At 30.8% G+C, this 22882-nt stretch overlaps 1 protein-coding gene across 1 annotated transcript in view; it reads left to right on the top strand.

The window, feature by feature from the left end:
* Nucleotides 1–17386, top strand: part of Smp_123010 (putative cationic amino acid transporter) — a gene marked incomplete at both ends in the record, with an annotated part of 30061 nt that extends 12675 nt beyond the window's left edge. Inside the window, 8 exons of the mRNA XM_018795966.1 lie at nucleotides 2805–2944; nucleotides 4367–4469; nucleotides 5904–6008; nucleotides 7550–7690; nucleotides 8758–8918; nucleotides 10604–10788; nucleotides 12040–12148; nucleotides 17325–17386. Of these exons, the coding sequence (XP_018650225.1) occupies nucleotides 2805–2944; nucleotides 4367–4469; nucleotides 5904–6008; nucleotides 7550–7690; nucleotides 8758–8918; nucleotides 10604–10788; nucleotides 12040–12148; nucleotides 17325–17386 (1006 nt within the window). The remainder of the gene's footprint in view (nucleotides 1–2804; nucleotides 2945–4366; nucleotides 4470–5903; nucleotides 6009–7549; nucleotides 7691–8757; nucleotides 8919–10603; nucleotides 10789–12039; nucleotides 12149–17324) is intronic.
* Between the last annotated feature and the right edge of the window lie 5496 nt (nucleotides 17387–22882).

The following is a 22882-nucleotide window of genomic DNA, read 5'->3' as shown; positions in this document are numbered from 1 at the left end:
GGATAACATGACTTAAATGTTTCGAGCCAAAATAAAAAGTGAATACATCTTGTTTTCGGTCATTTAACTGTCAAAGCTACTAGTTCGACAATAAAGCTTACACTATTAAAATTTCAACTCAATTGATATGGTGTGATATATTCTACTTACAACCTCTAAATGTTTATCACTATAAGTCCACTAACGTAATTGAAAATGATATTCTAAATAGTCAATAACAATTTAAGTTTGACGCGTATTTTACCAATGTTTAGTAGTGGTAGTTCATTACCATATTAACTAATTTGTCTTCGTTGCATAAAGCACTAGACCTAAAGCTAGCATAGTTTTAGCAACTTGGAATTTATACTAAGAAGGTACATTGTCTTCCAAACTTATTTGCCGTGAAATAAGTCTGTTCTAAATTTTATATTTTCTTCTTTCGATTTTGAAATGAATGTTCCATTTACTGCTATAACTGGAAAATCTTAGGTTACTGGACAGTAAATATCCTACAAATATAATTTTCATTGATTGTCCATGACATATATTCATATTTATTTTTTTGTTATTAATTTGTACATAAATATATCATTTTATTACTCCACAAATCCAGTATTTAAGGTTTTCTAAAATAAAGTAATCGTGAAAAATTATTATTATTTGAACACATAAATATTGGTACAAGGAAGCACCAGATACACATGCGCCGCACAAATCTCATTCGCTCTGTGTGAGGGCTGTGATACTGCCCAGATGCCCAAACCAAAGCAGGTGGTTTTCTTAGGGGCCACACCCGGAGCCTTTGACCTAAAGGTCTGATCCACAAGGCAGTGGAGCATCGTAAGGAGATGCAGTCCCATGGTAACCGGTGACCAACGATTGATTCATACGCCATTTGTTCCCTCGAGATACCGGAGCCCATGTGCACCATTGGTTTGGGAATGAGGGTTTTCCAACTCCCCTAGGTGGACACTCCACATCCACCAACCCGGTTAAGGCGCCGGACATTAGCTTTTCGTCCTCTCAATTTTGTAAACAACACCCCCGCCACGAGAAGGCAGTGAGTAGGACTTCCCTGGCAGGGGCTATATACGCGTGGCCGTATGAGAGCATTTGGAGAGGGAGAGCAGACTCTCCCCACTCTCGGCCATACCAGGGCATTTGGGGGCAAAATAAATGTAACTATTTAATAATTGACATACTGTTCTTTTCCATGATAATTTTGAATACAGTATTGTAATCTCCGTCACTGTTTGTTGTATGTTAATTGGAATTTGTTATAACAGAATTATTAGCACTCGTTTTCTCATGTTACTCAGTAAATCGGTCAAATGATTTTCACTAGTTACAGGTTGAATGAAAGTTCTTAATAATCGCATCACGATATTTGCTTTTGTGATCTTTCATTATTATTTCGAAGGAAGAAGATTTCTCTCAAACAATACTTATTTACTTTTGTAAATAAAACTTGAAATCCCCTGCATATGTTCTCTGTTGGAATTAACGGTTTATCCGTTATTCTACTCATATAACCCAAGACTAATTTGTGTATTTTTCTATCCCCGCTCTATTATAATACATTTGACTAGCAAATTAACATTTCTTAATGCAAACTAACCAATTCAAAACTTTGCTCAATGTATAAATTGGGAAATGTTATGCATTTACAATAATCTTATTTAAATGAGGTCAGTTATACTTATTCACCGGTTATTAAGTAAAATGTATTCGCTCAACACTTTAAGCATTTTGCAAACTAATGTGCTTTCGATTGCTTGAAATCAATCGACAAAACTGTTATATCCAGACGAGAATAAATGAATGGTAACCTTTAAGAATTACTTATGGACTAATATTATACGAATATTCTTCTTGTATGACTATTAAGTAACTATATTATTGTAGTGAATGAGAACACGAGTGGGGACAATCGAATGTATTTAAGCACAAATTACAGACTATCTCACTGAATTCTGATAACCATACAGTCAACAGTTAACAATCAATTGTCTCAATCTTAACTGTTTCTTCTGCAAATATCAGTCCTTCTTCTCTGATTTCATTGTTCATGCATTTTTGTACCGATCGCGCTTCGTTTCTGTTCGTTCCTTATCGATCTTCTGTCAAAATACATTCTATATCTTACCCTCATCATATACTACTTATTTGGATATAAGAAGAACTCATCACATTATAGGTATATTCATATTCCTTTCATTGTAAGCTTTTATTTGATCTATTGGTTATTGTTATATGTTTTACTATTCTCAAGTTGTTCATAATCTATTGGTCACAGTTTTTCACAATCACAACCACTTTTAGCTTGATCTTGTACAAATGTGATTTCTTATTTTATGGTATGGTGTGGCCTGATTTGGATGTATATAAATCCAATATGTTTAAAATATATGATTTGTATCGCGGACTCTGAGATTGACGTTCTGTACATAATAGGCAGGGAGGGTTAGGTGGAGAAACGACCATTTGGAACTGTAGGCTGCCTGTACTGGTGTATGCGTCATTTGTTTAGTCATATAAGTCAGAGTTTGTAAATTGACAAACGTATTTCGCGATAATCGTATAAGCTAAGGATACAACATTAACTTAACCAGGTTTGATAAAGGTTAATTTGATGAGCATCGACAAATGTGAAAGCCATTTCTTTTTAACATCTAGTACCTTGAATTCTAACTGTTTATGAGTTTGTGCTAGTATCATGAAAAAAATTATTCAAACTTATGTGAATCATTTATGCACCAATAAAATTTTTTCCTAATTTCATTAACATTTTAATTACTTTAGTGAATTATATGTATTTTTAGCCTTTTAGGTTCAATGTTCCCATTGCCACGCATTTTGTATGCTATGGCAACTGATGGGTTGTTATTTGGGTTTTTAAATCGAATAAATTCAAAAGTTAAAACTCCACTTGTGGGTACTGTTGTATCAGGTGTTATTGGATGTAAGTATTTTTGAATATCCATGTTTATGCGTACACATATATATCATAGCTTTAATCATTAGGCTAAAATGGTGTTTTTTGGAAATCAGTGGCTAAATGAAGCAATCCACCACTATCACTTTGAGTGTACAAATGTACTTCTGAAAAACGATATGAAAATAGCTGGATGGTTTGGTCGTGGAGCTTTCATCGTCCTTCTGAACGACATCATCAGCACAAACTTCGGGTAGAAGTGAAGTGTTTGAATTTCTCCACATGTGATTCACAGCTTGTCCTCTGCACCTCGATGTTGATTGATTCTTATCGACCCTAAATCTGTTATTGTTTATTTCTTTGTTTGTGCTGATGATGTCGTTCAGAAGGACGATGAAAGCTCCACGACCAAACCATCCAGCTCAGAGAACAAACCAACATCAAAATCATCCACCTGAGCTACAAATCTTCTCCACCATCTCAATATGAAAATAGCCTCTGTACGTTAGAGTTAGGATTGAATAAAAACATGAAATCTTGTTCAGTATTGCTCACATTTTTAATCCAGTCGGATGATTATTCAGGATATCTCTTTTATTTCAATATGACATTATTCATTATGTTTTTTCCATCACTGTTATGTTCATTTTTAAATTTCATTTATTTCTATCATTTGTGATATTTATTCAGAGTAAGGAAAATGATTAAGAGTACGAGGTTGTGGAGATTGTTAAGTTTTTGATTGTGATCATGATCTCAATCGAAAATGTTTAAGTTTGAATAAAAAAGTAAACCATCTTGAATTATACCATAGATATAAAATATATACACTAAGCAATAACTAGATGGCTATTTAGGTAATTCACTTTTCTTCACTCAAGATAATATTAGCACGCAATACGTCTCACTACTATGATAAGGTTGGGTTTTATTAAACAATGAGGGATGAAACCCTACAAAATCAATTTGCATGGCTGAATACCTTGTTGCGTAATGTTATAGATATATTTTCTTTATGTCGTGAGTGACAGAAATCGTATGAATTACCGAAGTTTGTTTTGGCTGATAGGTTTCAAATATCTAATAGTAAATTTCAGGATATTATAAAATTGTACGTTGTACTGTTCGAAAACAGTAGACCCTAAACTCATTTCATTTGCGCTTTTTACAAATGATGACCACAAGTTGTACATTTTGATCATCTATCATATTGTGGCTTAATTATCGCCAAAAAAATTAACGACAGGTTGAATTTCTCATCCTCAGTTCCATACAACAACAAGTAATCGTGCAGTTTGAATACTTATTTTGATGCAGATTCATCATATATTTGATCATCTAGAATTATAATGTCACTTATTATTCAACTTCTCTTAGTAATAACTTATTAATAAATGGCTTATTAACAAATTATGCTTATCTACCTACTTCTATATGTAATGATTCCAGGCATAATGGCAGCAGTATTCAGTTTACAAGATCTAGTTGATATGATGTCAATCGGAACACTTCTTGCTTATACTCTAGTGTCTGTTTCTGTGCTTCTTTTGAGGTAACTTATACGTTCTACGAAATATTATTTTATAAACAGACTGTAAATTTTGATCGTATAATTGTTCATTTAAATTTTAAATACTTTATCGTTCAAATTATTTTTTTGGATGAGCATTCAAACTGTTGCTTTTATTTTCATACTTAGTCGTCAACAACTATTTATAGTTAGAATAAAACTCTATTAAAGTTTTAATGAAAGATATTCAGTGACCTCAGGAATCCTGTAAAACAAAATTTCCAATACCTAGTCAAAGCCTCTATGCACTATCCATGTTAAGAAAGAGAAAATGCCTGTAAAATATATTCGGAATGAAAACAACATATGTTCAATTCAATATCTTCGGCAACCATTTTTAAACACGTTACAGATCCCATAAAGTATTATGATAATAAGGATAACGATGATGGTATTTTACCAAAATGTCTATCGCAGCTATCAAAGTGAGATTGTTGATTTTAGTGCCAAGAGTGAATTTCATATTTCAAAAATATTTATCATTATTATCGGAGTTGGAGTTAAATCTAAAGCTTTCAACTATTTCATTTTTTAAGGTCGAGAGAGAGACAATTTGTATCAAATCAAGTCAAATCACTTCCCAAACAAACCTATACAGAACACATAGTATTTAGCTTACTTATGTTTTATTATACGAATGAAATAAAGTGTAAACTATTACATCACTAACTAACATTGTGGTGTATAACAATTCCACTTGCAAAGTGAGTTTTCGCACAGAAAGTTAATCAACTGGCGTGTGTATCACTCGATAACATATGAAGTTTTACTTTTTACTTTAATTAGTTATTTAATATCGTATATTCACTATTAGCATTGCTGTTGTGTAACACATAAAGCAATGTTTGCAACTTAAAATTACGGTTATCTACAATAGACAGATGAGTGATAACAAAAATGAATAGTACCATTTTTGGAATAGAGTTTGCATATCTGTTTTATCACATTCAGGTATCCGTAGCGTAAACTTTGAAGTATTTACAATGCAATATAATTTTAGAAATATTCCATACTTTCAAGTCTTACACTCATCTGGCCTCTATTTGTCGCTGAAAATTTTATTTCTACAGATAATAATGTTATCGGATGGTTGGGGTTTTACTTTGGGGAATAAATGACGAGTTGAAAATACCAACCACTATAATCTAATTTAATGGTCCACATATTCCCCAATAATCGTGATGCCTAAAGACCATGCGTTACACTCGGTACAAGGCCACCACTTAAGAGTCTTGAACAGGAAAAAATCAATGATCCAGTACACGTCCGTTTCCAGTAATTCTCCATTTAACGAAGCTTGTAGAAAAATCCATTCTTAAACAACATAGACTTTCGCTAAGCATATAATAAACTAATAACTGTTTAGATTTATTTATAGCTATTCTGTTTTCCTTTCCAACAAAATTCACATTGTAGAGGACAACAAATGTCCATTGGATATTGCCTTAATAACATTAAAGATTGTACAGAAGTATTGATGGACGATGAAAAATGGCCAGGTGGTAAATTATCCTTATCTGAGTAAGTCTCTAGAACGTTAAGAATTATTTAAAATCCCACCCAATATTCAATGTATAACTATCACGATTAATTTTATAAACAGGCATAGATGTAGATGCCATGTGATGGCCAGAAACTGTTAATTAATTTTAATTAAGACATTTGTACACTAATTAGTAAACTGCAAATTAATTAGAGACGATAACATAAGCAAATAAAATATAAAATGACCTAATAGTAGGTACCAATATTTACAGTTTTAAAAATATTTAACGGGGAAGTCAAACCTGTACTATAAGTTTAATTCAATTCTGTCTTATATGAGTGATTTCCTCAAATCTTCAGTAAATTCGACGAATGTCTGTAGACTTTGTATTGATTTTTAATCAAATACTTCAAATATTAATTTCGCGGCGTAGGCTTCCTTGTGGCCGGAAGCTGATTGCTCACAAAACCGGATTATCGATTTAAACGCCCAAATGAACTAGTGAAAAGCAAGATTACCAGACAGAAGAATGAACAAAATAACACGCATGTTTACAGATTAATGACAAAAAAAATAAATACGATTAGTCGACGTAAACGATTGTAGGAAGCCATCTTTGAAGGTCACCCGATCTCCGACAAATTAAGACCTGACTGTACGGCTTAAATCCTGCTTATCGTAACAACTAATTGTTTATATTACTCTTATATTTAATTAATAGTGATTAATTAGTCCACTAGACATCATGAAAAACATCTTTAAAAAACGTTTTGCCTTGTGTGAATATGCTCATGCAGTCAATCTAACTGATAAAAATATTATACGATTAAATTTGAGGGTATGTCAGTTTATTTTATACAATTTTCCTCACTGATAAATTTTAAATCAGCTTTATTTAAAGATGTTTATTGTCCGGCGCGTAATGAACACAATTTTAAGGGAATTATATATGTACTATAGACTTCATCTTTGACATTTTTCCTCTATTCGATTCGACCTTAGTTTCGACAAAATAATGCTGTATTAATATTTCATAAGTTTTTCTCATTTTATCAAAAATGTCACTTTTCAGAAATCCATTGTAGAACTCGTGGAAATTTACATCTTTATGTTCTTACAACCATTTATATGTATATATTCTTTTATGATTTTCTTATTATCATAAAAAAAAACTCATGGTATGCATCTCCTTTTAGACCTAAAGCGCTTCGGAGTTATTTACTTTTAAAAATGACATAGGGTTTTACAAACATCTTGGATAAATTTTAATATGTACGAAACATTTATTTGCTGATACATACTCGTTAAACATAAGATAGATATAGCTATGTTCAAAATCATAAATATTACAGTTTGTCCCTTAAAATTAAAATCAATTGTGTAAAGATGAAAATCTTAGATTTGAGTTATTTATTTCCTTTAAATATATCCCTTTCAATATTACAATCACCGTGTACCATTAAGTTAAAACTTAGTGTTAATGCTAAAGTTTATTTGTTTGCGTGTTCGGAACATCTTACTAAAATTGAAAAACAAAGTTTTTTTCATCTTTATATATATTTTAATTTATCACTAGTGAAAAATTATATCCACTCAAGATTTTGAATAAAATGACAGACAATACACTTAGTAGTAATAAAGAACGATCGAATGGTTTTGATGAATATTCCGATCGTGATAAACTCTCTGTTTCCCCAAATAACATTGATAATCCAAGGTAGGTGGTTATTTTCAAACTGCATTTTTTAATTCTTAATCAATTTTTTAATTTTAATGTTAATTTGACTTTTATTACAATCCTAAATGCATAATCATGATACTCGTTAATCATTGAGTGTTTAAATCTTGGAAAATGAAACAATTCTTGTCTATTTTCAAACATTGAATAAACTAGTTTTTTTTCACGGTAATTGTTCATGATGGGAAGAAATAATAAAACAATGATTGTTAAACTTCATTTCAAAATTTATCATTAATGTAATAGTTTTGTAAGTTTTCTGAATTCATTTATGTTTTGAAAGAAATAGTAGCTACTTACCACATTCGATAATGTTTTCCTTCCCTGTTACTAAGTAAACCATAATTATACACTTAGGAAATGTTACCTTACTAGCTGCTATAAGGAAGTAATTTTGTATAGATGTGTGGGTGTTTGATCAATTGATGGGATTATGAAGGGCTGATGATCACTTACATGAATCGATTTGTGTATTTATTATCCTCAAATGAGGCGGTACCAAAATACAAATGACCGACAGATTGACCAATAAAACAATTTTTTAGTGATGTTAAACGGAAAAGTAAAAATGAGTAAAACGTATTAAAAGCCATAAGTGATTATATCATATAGGTCTTATGGATCGTTTACCAATCTATAAAGTTGAAATTTAATATTTACTAAACAGTGTTTCATAAGAATTCATGGAAATATGTTGCATGTAACAAGCAAAGAGATATTTCGTCCTTCCGCACTGAGTAAGGTAAAAATTCAGTGCTAATCAACCTAAAGGCTACGAATAAGTATATGATGCCCTTAAAAATTGGAAATGATTGTAAATTAAATTGTAAAGACTAAATATTAGGGGAGAGCCATGTTGAAAAACTGACTGAAATCTTTTCACATGACTTATGTTTACTTATTAACTCATAACCACTCATCTTAGAATTCTTGGTCAAGGTATATTTTGTTTAGGTTTTTGTAACTTTTATTACTCCCTTAAAGAACTATATGAAGTGGTTATTCTTTCAGTCTATAAACACCGTTTTTCTCTCATGTCTTTCTAGTTTATCAAAGGCCTTGAAACAAACAAACAATTCATCACTTACGGATAATATTCATCTCAACATTTCAAGTTACTTCCAAAGATGTTTCAAGCTTGAACCTGGTCTAGATAAACCATCTAAAACTACTGAATTAATCTATAAAATAAATAGTTACTTATTACGTAAGTGATAATTTCTTCAACTAATAGGTAAATAAATGGATGCTAATTTTATATCATGGTTTTCATCAATTAAAAGAAAAATAATGGTTTCTAACAGTTGGTGTAGATCTTATTAAATACAATGTCATAATGTTCACAAATTACTGACGGTACTAGAAAGTTCGCACCACTTAATTTAACGACGTTTATCTAAAGGCTTTTATTATAACTGAAATTATATGTGAATGTTTGGTATTTCACCTTAGCTAATATGTCATGCTGCGGTTTACTTAATTAGCAATATATAGTAGAAATGTATTTAGTAAATATTTATTGTGAAATTCAAGGCTTGCTTTTTGTTGTATCTAATGTTCAGTTTGCACGCAAGGACGATTGTGTATACATATGAATTAAATCAATAGTTGTAGTATTTTTGATCTTGTTGATTTTTAATCCAATAACCATCATCAGTGTATTCGAAATTTAAATATTATGATTGAATGTTGTATCGACCTTTAAAAGAGTTTCTCTTACATCGACAGTCACCTTCTTACGTGACATCTGTGATCCGAAAATCTAACCAAAGAAATTAGTCTTGTGTTACCGTTTTGTAATTTGACTTATATTTTGATAACAAGTTCCACAAACGAACCAAACATTTCTCTACCATTAGTTGAGTACATATTGAAGACATTAACAGCAATGTTTTGAGTAAGCTCCAGGGAATATCTATCATAAATATCTATCTTCTTTGGTTAAGTGAGAGAAATATAAAACCAATTAAATAAACTGAAAGATCCATTAAGGTGCCGAAAAAATTTCGTTGATGAATAATGAGCTTAAAGCAGCGATACTGAAGAAGGAACTTTTAAAAAGTCCGTGAGAAATGGTACTTTTGTGGAATATTGAGTTATCTCTATACGGAACCTGAATGAGTTAAAGATGAACTACTACTTTTGATCAAACGCAAAGAGAATTCAGAGAGGAAATTTTTTATTTACGATGAAATCATTAACTTAAGCTATACATTCGTATTTATAGTTGTGTATTTTACAGTTTGCTTGCTGTTGGGAGTAACTTATAATGACCATACAAAGTGCACAACGTTCAAACATATATCTAAGCAATGCATTATCCGTCTCACGAAAATAAAACGTGGATAAATTAGCAATTCAGTTCTTGAACTCTTACTTCATGAATCCCCCAGAATCTAATTTCAGAATTATTCTTAATGTAAATTTAATTAACTCGAAGAGAAAATGAATCACAATACTTTGCCTATGTTTTCAAAGAGCCTAGATAATGTGCTATTTGACAACAGCTCTTACTTTTTTCCAAATTAGTGTGAAATTAAACGTTTTAGCAAACAATAAACTTAAAATATAAGACATTTGAAATTTAGGCTATAATTAATTATATTTATAGCTTCTAAAATACGTGGTATTTTTTAAAAGTGTTACTCCATCAAGTCAATGATAATTCCTTGCTAGAGAAGGAATAATGAATTCTGAGTAATTTTTTGAAATAGCTGTACGATCTACTTGGACATAAAGCTTACTAGTTGATTTAGCATAGTGTACAATTTCGGCTACACCACCGTCATTAACAAAATATTCACTTAATCTTTAAAAGCAATTATGAACTACATCACTTTCTAATGTAAATTTATTATTTTTTGTTTGACGTATTTAACGTATACTTTCTAGTTTGCTTCATTTTTCTTGGCAATCTGGGTATATTACTGTTAGATAAACTACCTGAAGAGGCAACAAAAAATATGATAGTCACGGTCCCAATATGGACGTTTGTTGGATTAATGATACTGGTCAGTATCATCATTTGTTCAGCATTAGCCAGACAACCAGAAAATCAAACACCTGTGGCATTCAAAGTACGTATTATATTCTCATGTATAATGTTCCTTATTGTTAATTTTTATTTAGTGTAAGTGCTTTAGAATTTGATGTTTGTTGCAAACAGCTGGTTAGAAAACTTGTTGCTTCCTGTAACTAATTTCAAAGTTTGAGCAACAGATGGACAATGTATTTAAATTAGTTTTATTTAGATACTTCTTCATTAATATCTGCAGGCATTATGCAAATATTTTATTTTATACTCAATCAAAAAATTAGTTTTGACAATCAGATGTTCATTACTACTATACATATATTTTTATAGCTTTTACACCTTATCTATACAAGTACATGTAAACGCAATGCTTCAGATTATACGGAGATATTTACAGACTATGAGACTCCTAGGCGGTTTACCTTATTTTCACTTGAATATTTATTTAGTAATGATGGTAACACCAGTATTCATTGACGTCGCTGTTAGATCAATCGTTCGTGGAGTTACATCTGTAGTAAGGTCTTTAGGTGCTGCTTCGATGTCCGGTAGGTTTAGTGGAGATGACCTATTCAAAAGTTCCTCATAGTGTTCTACCTACCTGTTCCTCTGTCCTTGAATTTTAATGATTGATTGCCTTGTTCGTCCTTACCCGGTCTCTTTGGTTTCTATATTTCCCTGCTAGTTTCTTCGTTGTGTCATATACTTGTCTCATAATCCCTTCTCCTGCAGCTTTTTCCACAGTCTTTGCTTGCTTTCCATATATTTCTGATTGTCCGCTCTAATGCTTCTCTTCGCTTGCTTGTTTGCTTCTGCGTAGTCTGCTTGTGCCTTGAATTTCTCTGTTCCTGTTTGGCTGTTATTAATTGCTGTCTTCTTGCTCTTCCTTTCTTGAATCTTGTCTAAGGGTTTCGATAGAGATCTATCCCTTATGATGATGCTTCTTACGCCCCAGAGCCTTCTGACAAGTTGTGGTTAATGCTTCTTTGATCCCTCTCCGTTTGTCCTTGATAGTAGTTTTTTCTTTCAATAGATCCTGTAAGGCTCGGAACGTGTTGTTGAGCTATCTCGAACTCAATCAGTCGATCAACTGTTTAGTTGGTGAAAAACGTACTGCAGAAATAACTTGTTGCAACATATTCGTGATGAATCTGAGGAAGAACGATGTATGAGTCCAATAAGAATTCGTGAGACAAGTTCTGTAAAATTTCAAGAACACTTATTAAAAATAAGCTCCCCAATATTAATGGTTTATCGAAGCTGTAACTTCAAACAACATTCATTATTTTTACAGGTCCCTGGGGTTCCATGGATACCCGCTATTAGTATATTTATCAATGCATATCTAATGGTTAAATTATCGGGGGCTACGTGGATTAGATTCTTAGTTTGGATGATTATTGGTAAGAATCCTTGTTGATTTGTTCAGCTTTTGACTATGTCCATATGAAAAAGTTCATGACATATCACAATATTTACCACATTTATGTCTTTATTTGTTATTGGGAATCATGTTTATTTTTCTTTGTGTACTTTAAGCCACAGATGACTTATACAAAACCTTAAATAGCAAGTATCTTTGATCAAATATTTCAAAATATAAACTTGACAATATTACATAAATCGACGTATAATCACATTTTGTTGGGACTGTATTTCAACTAATTTTCTTCCAAATGAATTTATCGTCTAAATTAATAAAATTAACGACAACAGAGGTCGATTTATGTGTTTTGTAATATATTACCCATCTAAGTGTTTGTTACAATGCTACACCTTTATTCAGATTTTACTGATTAAAGACGAATATGTAATATTAGGAAGACTCATTGGTTATACAACACATTGATGATTAAACTTTTTATTAAATTATTCAGAGTCTATCAAATGACCGGTCAATTTTTCGTTAATCCTACCTAAAGCAAATACTTCAGTGAAATGTTAAATAATCATTAGTTGATATAACATTAAGAACTATTACTTCTATGTTATTCGGAAAATAGCAAATTGTTCTGCACATTTTTATATAAAGAATGAACTGGTGGTTACAATCGAATCCCTAATTAACGAATTTCCGTTTTTAGTTACTACTTGTATTGACTTAACTCCTAACTACCAAATCTATTCAAATATTTCTTTGTTTGAGTTGTTTCTAAACCAGTTTCTTACTTTCCTTACCACTTTAGTTAGTCTGATTAGTCAATCATGATGGACTTGGTTAGTTTTCAGTTAAAATCTAGACAAATGGAATAGGAAATTAATTAAAATGCGATTCATTCACTCCTAAACTATTTTACATTTATAGTATTTAAATTGACCGTAATACTTAAGAGACTTAAACAAATTCGTTTTCATAACTAAAAAATTAGATTTGCTTTCTGTACTTTAATTTGGGTTTGATGTTCAAAGATGAACTGAGTCACTGCGTGATTCTACTATCTTTCCTTATTCGGATAGGCTTAACTAACTGATATACAATACTTAACAGTCAGATAGGTCACTAAAACAAGGACAACGAATGTAGAAGAATAGTGTGAGTTCAGTTATTTCATGAACTTTTTGAAACTGTTTCCAGTCTCGAAACAATGGTATTAGTTGTTTTGAGCCAACGTACATACTTTATTCTATGCTAATGAAGATTGATCACCTAGATTTTGCACGACTCTCATGTAAGTAAACAATAGACAACAAATTGCACTTCATGTAGTGCAAGAAAGGATTTCGACGTATCAATAAATCAATGTTTCGTCAAAATATAATCCAAAAAAATTTAGTGCAGGTAAATTTCTAAAATCCTGTGTAATAAATCATTTGAATTAAATTTTGTGTACAATGTAAGTAAATGAATTTGATTGAAAAGATGTTTTCAAGATAATTGCTCTGAAGTTTAAACTCATAGTTTATATAATTGTTTAAAACATCAAGAAGAAAATATATTCTTACAGTAGTTTGTATATTTAAACATTAAAATCCAATATAAATGATTCATAGTTTACATCGCTGAATGAACTTAGACGAATAATGAAAATCAGGAAGCGCTAGACAACTGTTTCGTTTGACTTAAATCGCTACGTGACGCGAACTATTAAATACAACAATATCCACAACCCCCTTCTATTATTAATTATCATGTGTTCCATGGCTAATTTCGAGGTGCAATTCCCGGAGTTCAACAATGTTGATGGGTAATGGTCTCACAATAGTACAAATTAGTTGAAGTTCAACATTTAAAAATTGTATGTTGATTCATGAATTGAAAAGTTAAGAGCTCGTCGGGAAACCTGAATATCCTGGGTTCGTTCTTTCTTGAGGTCATAGATGCCTCATATTAGGACGAAATAACTAATTCTTTCTAGTTTTCGATTGTTGTCTAACGTAGATCTATCTATGATGTAAACTATGCAGATTCAACATTCACCACAAATCCCTACCGTAGTAATGACTGTACCAGTTACCGGTACAGTAGATGACTTCCTGACGTTTAGTCATCAGGTTTAATAAACGTTTAGAAATTAAATACAATATACTGCTATACCAACTTGCCTAATACTTCGGCCATACAGTAACCTTTAAATAATAAATTTCATTTAATGTTGGAAACTAGACACAATTGATTAGACTAGGATAACTTGAATATATTCTAGCTCTAAGGCAGTCTTTGACAACAATAAAAAGCAAACTGCAATGTCTATATCTACACTGATCACAGTAAATCAGGACGAACGAAGTTCATTATTTTACTTCAAGCAGAAGTTATACCTTGCTGCAAATCGATTTATTCACTACCTAGAGAAACATCAAGGTTCAATTTCAGTATGATTTTTTTTAGAAAAAGGTCTATATTGACGAAGAAATAAAAATCGTCTTTTTTACTTTTTGATAAACTGAGAACAATAGGATACTTTCTTTTTTATTGAAAAAGAAAAATTTACGTAAGAATTAATAAAACTGATAGTCTATCAAAAGTCATTCTCTGTTTGGTTGAGATTCATTGACAGTGTATTCACTAAACCTTCATGAAAAAGACAGTCAAGTTATTCATCCATGGTGGAGGGGACTGGATTAAAAATAATTCGCTGATTATTAGTGATTTACCTGTTAACTAACTGAACTGAAGGTAACGATAGGATGGTGAAAAGAAATTGTAATCACCAATACTAATTCATCAATATCAATAACTATTTGAGCGCAAGAACAACCAAATAATACATTCGAACTAGGTGGTTCATTTATTGATATTATTATTCCATTTGTTGCATAATGTGGATAAGTTTCATTCGAAATGAGTGTAAACCAAGTATTTTCACTAAAGAGAATCTTTAAGCCGAGACGAAAAAACAAATAATTATGGCTACTTGGTTTTTCACTGTTCTTTGATGAAAACTCGTTTTAGCTAAAATTAAATGTGCATTCACAAACGAATAGAAAAAATGGTATATACTTCTCATATCATTTGATAAGTAATTAATAAATTTACCTGTCTTTGAACACTTGAACCTACTAATAAATTATGAAAGATATATATTTAGAATGTTTTTCTATTATCATATTCTTAAGATAGCAAACACCTGGTTACTAATTTATTGATATTTTCATTCACACGAGTATGAAGAGATTATTGAGGAGGGAGGGAATTCTTTAGATTTGAGAGGAGTAAGCACACTTTGTTTATTTCATTGTTTACATACATTATGTTTATCGATTCAGTGAATACATATTAACTTTGAGATAAACTTTTGTTTTGAATGTCAGAAAACATTCCTTTCGTAAAAACAAATTCATGACTTTTAATCGTTGAATTCATTAGTCTATTTAAGCTAGACCACAACTGAAAACAAGGGAGCATTAGACGGCCATTCTGTCCTAGTGTGGGACCCATCAGCAGTGCGTATCCACGATCCCGTATTCAGGACTTGAACCCAGGACCTTCGGTCTCGCGAGTGAATGCTTAACCTCCAGACCACTGGGCCGGAATCCAACGATGTTAATGTCTAACTTCAACCGATCCATGATTACTGTAATTCTTTCATTATTCAGCTGAATAGCTTTGGAAAACCATTAGGATCTAGATGATTGTCTTGTTAAATTTTGAGGAATTATCGATTCTTAGCAAAACATTCACATAAATAAACTTTTTTGTAAGAAAAAACTCAAGATTTTAACTATGATCTGGAAAGTGTGAAATCACTCAAATTGACGGTAAGAGTTAACATTTGGCCACTGAAATAAATGAGAATGACACGTCACTTATTGCTTCAAGTAGAACGTAGTAATCACTAGTCTTCTATTCAGTTAGTCGGAAGTAATCAGTCTATTATTTTTGTTGAAGCGTTTTAAAAATCTTGACGTAAAGCGAATCAGGTTCAAATCCCACAATAAGTATTACTTACTTTGAGATCGTAAATACTAACGAAAGATTGGTATCCGGTTTCCAACTCATTTAATTTATAAAGGACACTGCTAACTAAGTACATAATTAACAGACCTTGAGGTCTTTAATAATTATAGTTCAGCACTAGGTTATCAACTAAAGTTTAGTAGCTGGTTGTAGGACTGTTTGCAATAACGTATTATCGTAGTTTATAGGAAAGGCTCAAAATCATTTTGCGATAACCACGACAGAATCAAATAGGTCAAAATAGATTTTATAATGTTTGTTCTTATAATGATCTAACGGTTATCTGGAACGAATTTAAATCAAGTAGGTTGTACACTTGCTTAGTACTGTACAAACTAAAAAGTTAGCTTGAACTGTTTGAGAGTTGTTGATTTCCTTTCACGCCATATCATCGTAATTTATGGTGTTTGATTTAAAATTATTTTCAGTGCCACAGATACATTCACTAATTATCTTCTAAATTTTTTTTACCGTCATTGCTTTCTTCATGTTTAATATAATTTGCCTTTACATTATCTTTTTTATATTTAGTTTTCCACCGCGGCGAATAGTGTTATTTATCTTCCTTTGCTTTTTATCTTGTTAATTCTCTGCATCTGTTTGTATCGATGTAAAATGAAATTATATACTTCGTACCAGGTTCCACATTTACTAGTACTGAAATACAACTGATTATTATCAAACTTAAATCAATGTTTCATCGAAATCAAATTTTAGTTTTAGTGACACACTAGCTTACATGAGTTTACGGATGCAATATAGTAATGTCTGTTAAGTTTTTTATATTTGAGATATCCTAATAATTTTGTCGCAGAAAACTGTTTCGGTCACATAACTTCTTTGATCATAATGTTAACTATTGAATGCATAAAGTCCTACAGAACTGAAAACTCAATAAATAAGATGTAGTAGAAATATAGGATTTAAAGCAATTAGTCCCTTTTATAAATTTCGATAGTGTAATAATCTTCGTGATTCCATAGTACATTCTGTCGATGAATCACCAATATTTTTAGCATAAATTTCTACTGTTAAAATGCTTAAGTCATCAAATAACATAAATATTCTGATTTAAACTATTACATTACACAAGACGTACATCCTCACCTTTTAGCATAAATATTTCACCAGTTTTCTAGAGTTAATTACAGAAGTATATTCTTCTTCATTTTTATAACTAGGTTTCGCAATCTACTTTGGTTATGGATACTGGCACAGTAGAGAGAGAAAAAGAAAGAAGTAATTTGTTGTAAGTATGAATTTTTTCTGACCATCTACTAATAACTGCTTGTTTTCACGTTGAAGAATATATTTATACATAGTAATTCAGTCAGTTTCATGTCAGAGTGAAAAATATTGCACTTTGAACGGAATATTAAATCTAAATTCTTATTCTTCAAGATGATTTTTACCTATGTAAACTGAATTAAGAAAATTAAGAGGAGTCCCACAATAGGACGAAACGGCCGTCCAGTGCTTCCAGGTTTTCCATGGTGGTCTAGCTTCAATTGACTCATGATTTCAACTATATATAAAAAATTAAGATTTGTTAATCAATACAACTTATGGATTATTCTAATCAACCTATTTGGTGTTTACCTAATCTAAAACATAGGTTTATTCGTATGATTAAACCCAGTTTGATAAATTAAATGTATTGAAATAAATACGAATGTTTCTTTTAAAAATAAACAATTCGACTTCATCATTGTTCTTCTCTATTAATTAATGTATTTCAGAAACTGAACTAATATATCTTATCGAAAGTATATATATATATATATATATATAGTAAGAATACTAACTTTACATCCATTTTTTGGTAATCTATATGGTTTTGTCATCACGATTGTCACAATTACTGTGGTATAGTCTTTTGCTCACTTAGGCTTTGCCCTAATATATAGTAGATCTATATAAAACATAATATTGTTCGTTTGTATGTCTTCTAATTTACTCTATAAGTATCCTTTAGTGAATCGGATTCACGTGTTTTAACCACAACATACCACTTTGGATCATACATTGTTTTTTTTTCAATTTTTATCTGATCTTTCAACTTCGTTAATGGTGTGTTTAATGTGTTTAATATGCAATTGACGTAATATCTAGTATTTCTAATATATGTAGTTGACTAACGCAATCATAGATCATATCCTATCATATCTTATATGGTCCATTTTATCGTCATAAATTATGAATTTGTAACTACAGTGTTTGAAGACGAATCTATTGTACCGAACTATTTTGTCAAATGTTCTTTAGTTATATAGTTGTCAGGTTATTAATTCATATTTATTTATTTATTTTCATTTCTAGATAACCATTTTCTTAAAGCAACTATTCATAATATAGAAGCATCTTATCAATTCACAGAAGTAATAGAGTTTATTTTACATATTTTTTTTGATTATTTTAATTACTGTTACTAATATTCTTGCACATTTGTATGAATTTTTCTATCCAATATTTGATTCTCTTATGAAACAATACCCTATGAACAATTTGTTTTTATTTGAAGTCTAAACAACAAATGATTTCTACTTTGCACCAATTAAAATATAAATCTATAAAATAAGGATGGAAACAAATGATTTTTTTATCTTCAAAATATAATTTCACCTTTCATACTTATTCATTGACAAAGATTGATTCCCGAGTGTATCAGTGAAGAAAGAGATATGTGACATTGGAAGATTTAAATAACAGTTAGATAAACAACTACTTTAAAAGTCCTTAGTTCATCATGTGAATCTGTAACTAAGTACAATTTTGTGTGACCGGCTTTGAACTAGGCATTCATTGGGTGACGTGGTAATATTAATTTACTGTTCGAAATGAGATAAATATAATGAGATTTAAATCAGCACGAGTTAAAGCTTGAGTAATTTAAATACAGTGTCATCACTGCATGGTTTTCTTCACATTCATAATTATGAATAAACCCTAAATTATACTGCCAGATCACATTTGGGCTGAAAATCTTACTTCATATGTAGAATTACATAGATCAACATACAAAGTGATAAAAAAGTACTCCTCCTTATAATTTCAGGATTCCATGAATATATACGATCAATCATAGTAAAAAATTACGTTGAGATTTTATTTTTTAACTGGATCAAAATACATTATCAACAAATGTTTACTGATCACTGGTAAATAATGTCCTGTAGGCTAGTTTATGTATTGGTGATAAAATAGTTAACCAAATCAATAGTCTATCCGAAATGGTGTTTGCTGTGAAGTATAAAAATGAAAGCCAAATTGGATTGAGTTACATTAGGTATTTTTATGATTCAGTGAATAAAGTCATCGTGTAATAGTAAAAAATTCCAACAAGCGACTGAATTTAAAAATAGTTTGGCTAGTTTCTTATGATATATTTCGTTGATTGTTCTAATGTGGTCGAGTATAGTATAACGAAGAATAAGAGCCAAATCTTTATCATTTGTTTCATTCCCTTAGTAGTAGTTTAGGAATATAAATAACATAGTAAAACAACTACTATTACATTTTTTATCATGCTGAAATATCTTGAAAATTGATGTTCGTTTTACTACAGACATTACTTATTTGCTATACCATATTCAGAACATGCTGAAGTATTTTTTTGAGCTTTGTCATCTGACAAACATCAGAAGGGGTTTTGTGGAGATTTTAGTAATTTTATAGTTGAATTCGTGAGTCAATTCAAGCTGCACCACCATGGAAAACGTGGGATCACTGAACGACCGCTTCGTCCTATTGTTGGATTCCTCAGCAGTGCGCATCTACAATCCCGCCTTGTGAGACTTGAACCCAGGACCTATCAGTCTCGCGCGCGAGACTCATGAATTCAACTATAAAATCTGACAAACATCTGTTACTAAATAAATTAGTAGAAGTAGGCTATATAGGTGACTTTGAGCGACCTATCAGCTGATCAGAAACCAAAGTTCAGTTATGGAACAATTTATAATAAAATTAGAACGAATAGACATTATGAACGTGATTAATGACTTTACATGTTGAATTATTGATATAAACGTAAAATAAACGAGTGCTTGCTTTTTATCACGGCCTGTTTGATCAAGTAGTTATTTATGGTTTAAAGGGAGCCTAGAAACAGGAAAGTATTAATATACAACTTAAGAATCTAATAATTATTTAATAAAATATAGGCATTAATTTCCCGTAGGATAGCTCTAACAGCTCAACCCTCCACCAATTGTGTTCGATATAACAATTATTCCCAATAGAAAATGATTAAGTCCAGAAGTTTGGGTTAGAGCAACAGATTTCTTTGAATTTACATTAGCTAGTACTTATATATATAGTTGCTGTCATTTAAATCTCGAACACTTTCAAGTTACTTTTAAAATTTCATAAACACCTTTGATATACCATGTGAACTTTAAATCTATTTTTCTCTGGAACACTAACGAATATTTTGTCATTTTAACCGTTGGTCAAGTTAGTTTCTGTTACTTGTTCTTGTCATGACTATAAATTTTTATCATCAAGGTACTATCTACTGATTTCTTACACAGCTTATGATAATTTCCAAGTTATTCGTCAATCAGTTTTGAATATCAATTAACGATCTAAGATTTGATATGTTAGATTTTATCGGTTTAGCTCTGTAATTTACTTTCATTACAAACCCTAATCATTTTGACATGAACATGCTGTTATTGTGATTTTATTGTTATCCTCTCATTTACTATTTACATCCATAGTTGTGATATAGTTTTATTTATACCACAGAATTTTTTTATAATAAATTCACCTGTTTAATTTTGTTAAACACAAAGAATTTCAATCAGTCAAAAAAAACTACAGTAAAGTTTTTGAAATTTAAAAAGAACAAAAGTTACAAGTTGATCTTCGTTAACAAATATAATGTATTTACTTCTATATACGTGGTTTAATTTCTGAGGCAAGCATATGACTGTTGCCAGGATCGATTAGTTTATTCACAAGTATATATATATATATCCTACAATAAGGGTGATTTTATATTATTTTTCAGGAGAACTAGAGTTCATCTTGGCTTCTTAACAGGCTGGACGGAAAAGCTCGATCCTTTAGGCCAACCACACAAGTATTAGAAACTGTGGTTGATGGTTTAACTCTATATTTTCACATAGTTTATCTTGTATCCATTAAATAAAATAAGGTAGTAGGTAAAACAGCCTGGATTGAAGCTATGAGGCCCATACCTGCTTAAAATGTATGATCACATATCAATATATTATTAGTTTGCCTGTTCAATTATTTTGTCATATCTGTGAGATTTACATTTTTTTCAACATTTTGATATTTGAATTAGGAATTCTGTCCCTTTCTGAGAATGCACAATCTACATATTGATTGGAATGCGTATACCTAAAATTAATGTTTATCGTATATAAAACATAATTGCATTTATAGCGTAGCTTTCACGTCATACATCCGGTATATTTCTCAACATTTACATTTTAGAACATTTAAAACAAGTTTCAATTTACAAGTATGTAACAGTTAACTAGACACTGAAACTTCGTTGTTATCAAGTTACAAGATATATATATGGTCAGAACCTAAATTCACATGATCTAGGTTTATAGACGCTTTAAATGGTATCTTATGATGTTATAGTGACAGTTTAGAAATTAACATATTGAATTTTGTCGTCTGAAAAAATTTTCATGTACATTTCACAGGCTGTTATTTCACTTTGAACTCGATTATGATAAATGAGGAATTGATTTCATTGACTCCATGAAATCTTTTAGATGTAAACCACCTAGATTATTGGCACAATGAATTCAGATGAAAAACTAGTCATTTGTGATAATTGATATGACTCTATTAATCAGTCGTACTGGTTAAGTACTAAAAATCTTGATGTAAAAATTAACATAATGAGGTATTTTCGGGCTTTCATCACGGACTGATTTTATTTAAACTAACACTGAAAATCAAGGGGGACTGAATAAATGTTTCTCCCTATTATTAGACATGTAAACCGTTAAATGTCTGATCGGAAGCCTAAAAGTTGAGTGCGTACAGCGAGACCGAAGGTCTTGATTTCAATCCCTGGTGAAGTCGTGGATGATCACTGTTAAATGTCACGACTAAATATCTGCCCACTTCTTACTGGTTTTGATCGGTTGTCCAACTAAGATTAATCTGTAATGCAAACGAAGAGACTCAAAAATCTCCACAAACCCTTATGTTAATAATAAGGGTATATATATAAATAATACCTCATTTTAAACATACCTACTTCTAAGTAGTTCAAAAAGCAATCTTAATAAAATTGAATTTTATCCTGTCTCCTGTGTTAAAAAGTATACTTTGTTAAGCTATAGTCTAAGAGGCATCATACAGAATATCTTTTTTCACAATTGCTCTAATCAATAGCAATATATGTACAATTGAATGACGAAAAATTTATTAGAATTTTGTCTTACTTTACTTCCCTTCAGAGATATAATAGAAAATCTGTAAAATGAACTTTATGAAATCGGAAAAATCGTTTAAGTTCATTAGCTTTATGTCTGTACACATGAAATCGATTTTCTGTGTTAGATATTGTGAAAGAGTAGATTGATATTTTATAAGTCAGTAAGAATAATAAAACATCTCATTATTAAGATTGAGATAGAAAAAAAGATGCAGTAATTTGACGATACGACTATTATTATCTCAAACTAACAATTGTTTTGGATACAGGAATAATGAGCTAAAGGGTAAATTATATTAATTAATT

Source organism: Schistosoma mansoni, chromosome 2 (genome assembly GCF_000237925.1).
Source record: "Schistosoma mansoni strain Puerto Rico chromosome 2, complete genome".
Classification (NCBI taxonomy): Eukaryota; Metazoa; Platyhelminthes; class Trematoda; order Strigeidida; family Schistosomatidae; genus Schistosoma; species Schistosoma mansoni.
Note: the sequence above shows the minus strand (reverse complement) of the source record. Positions and strands in the feature narration are given on the sequence as shown.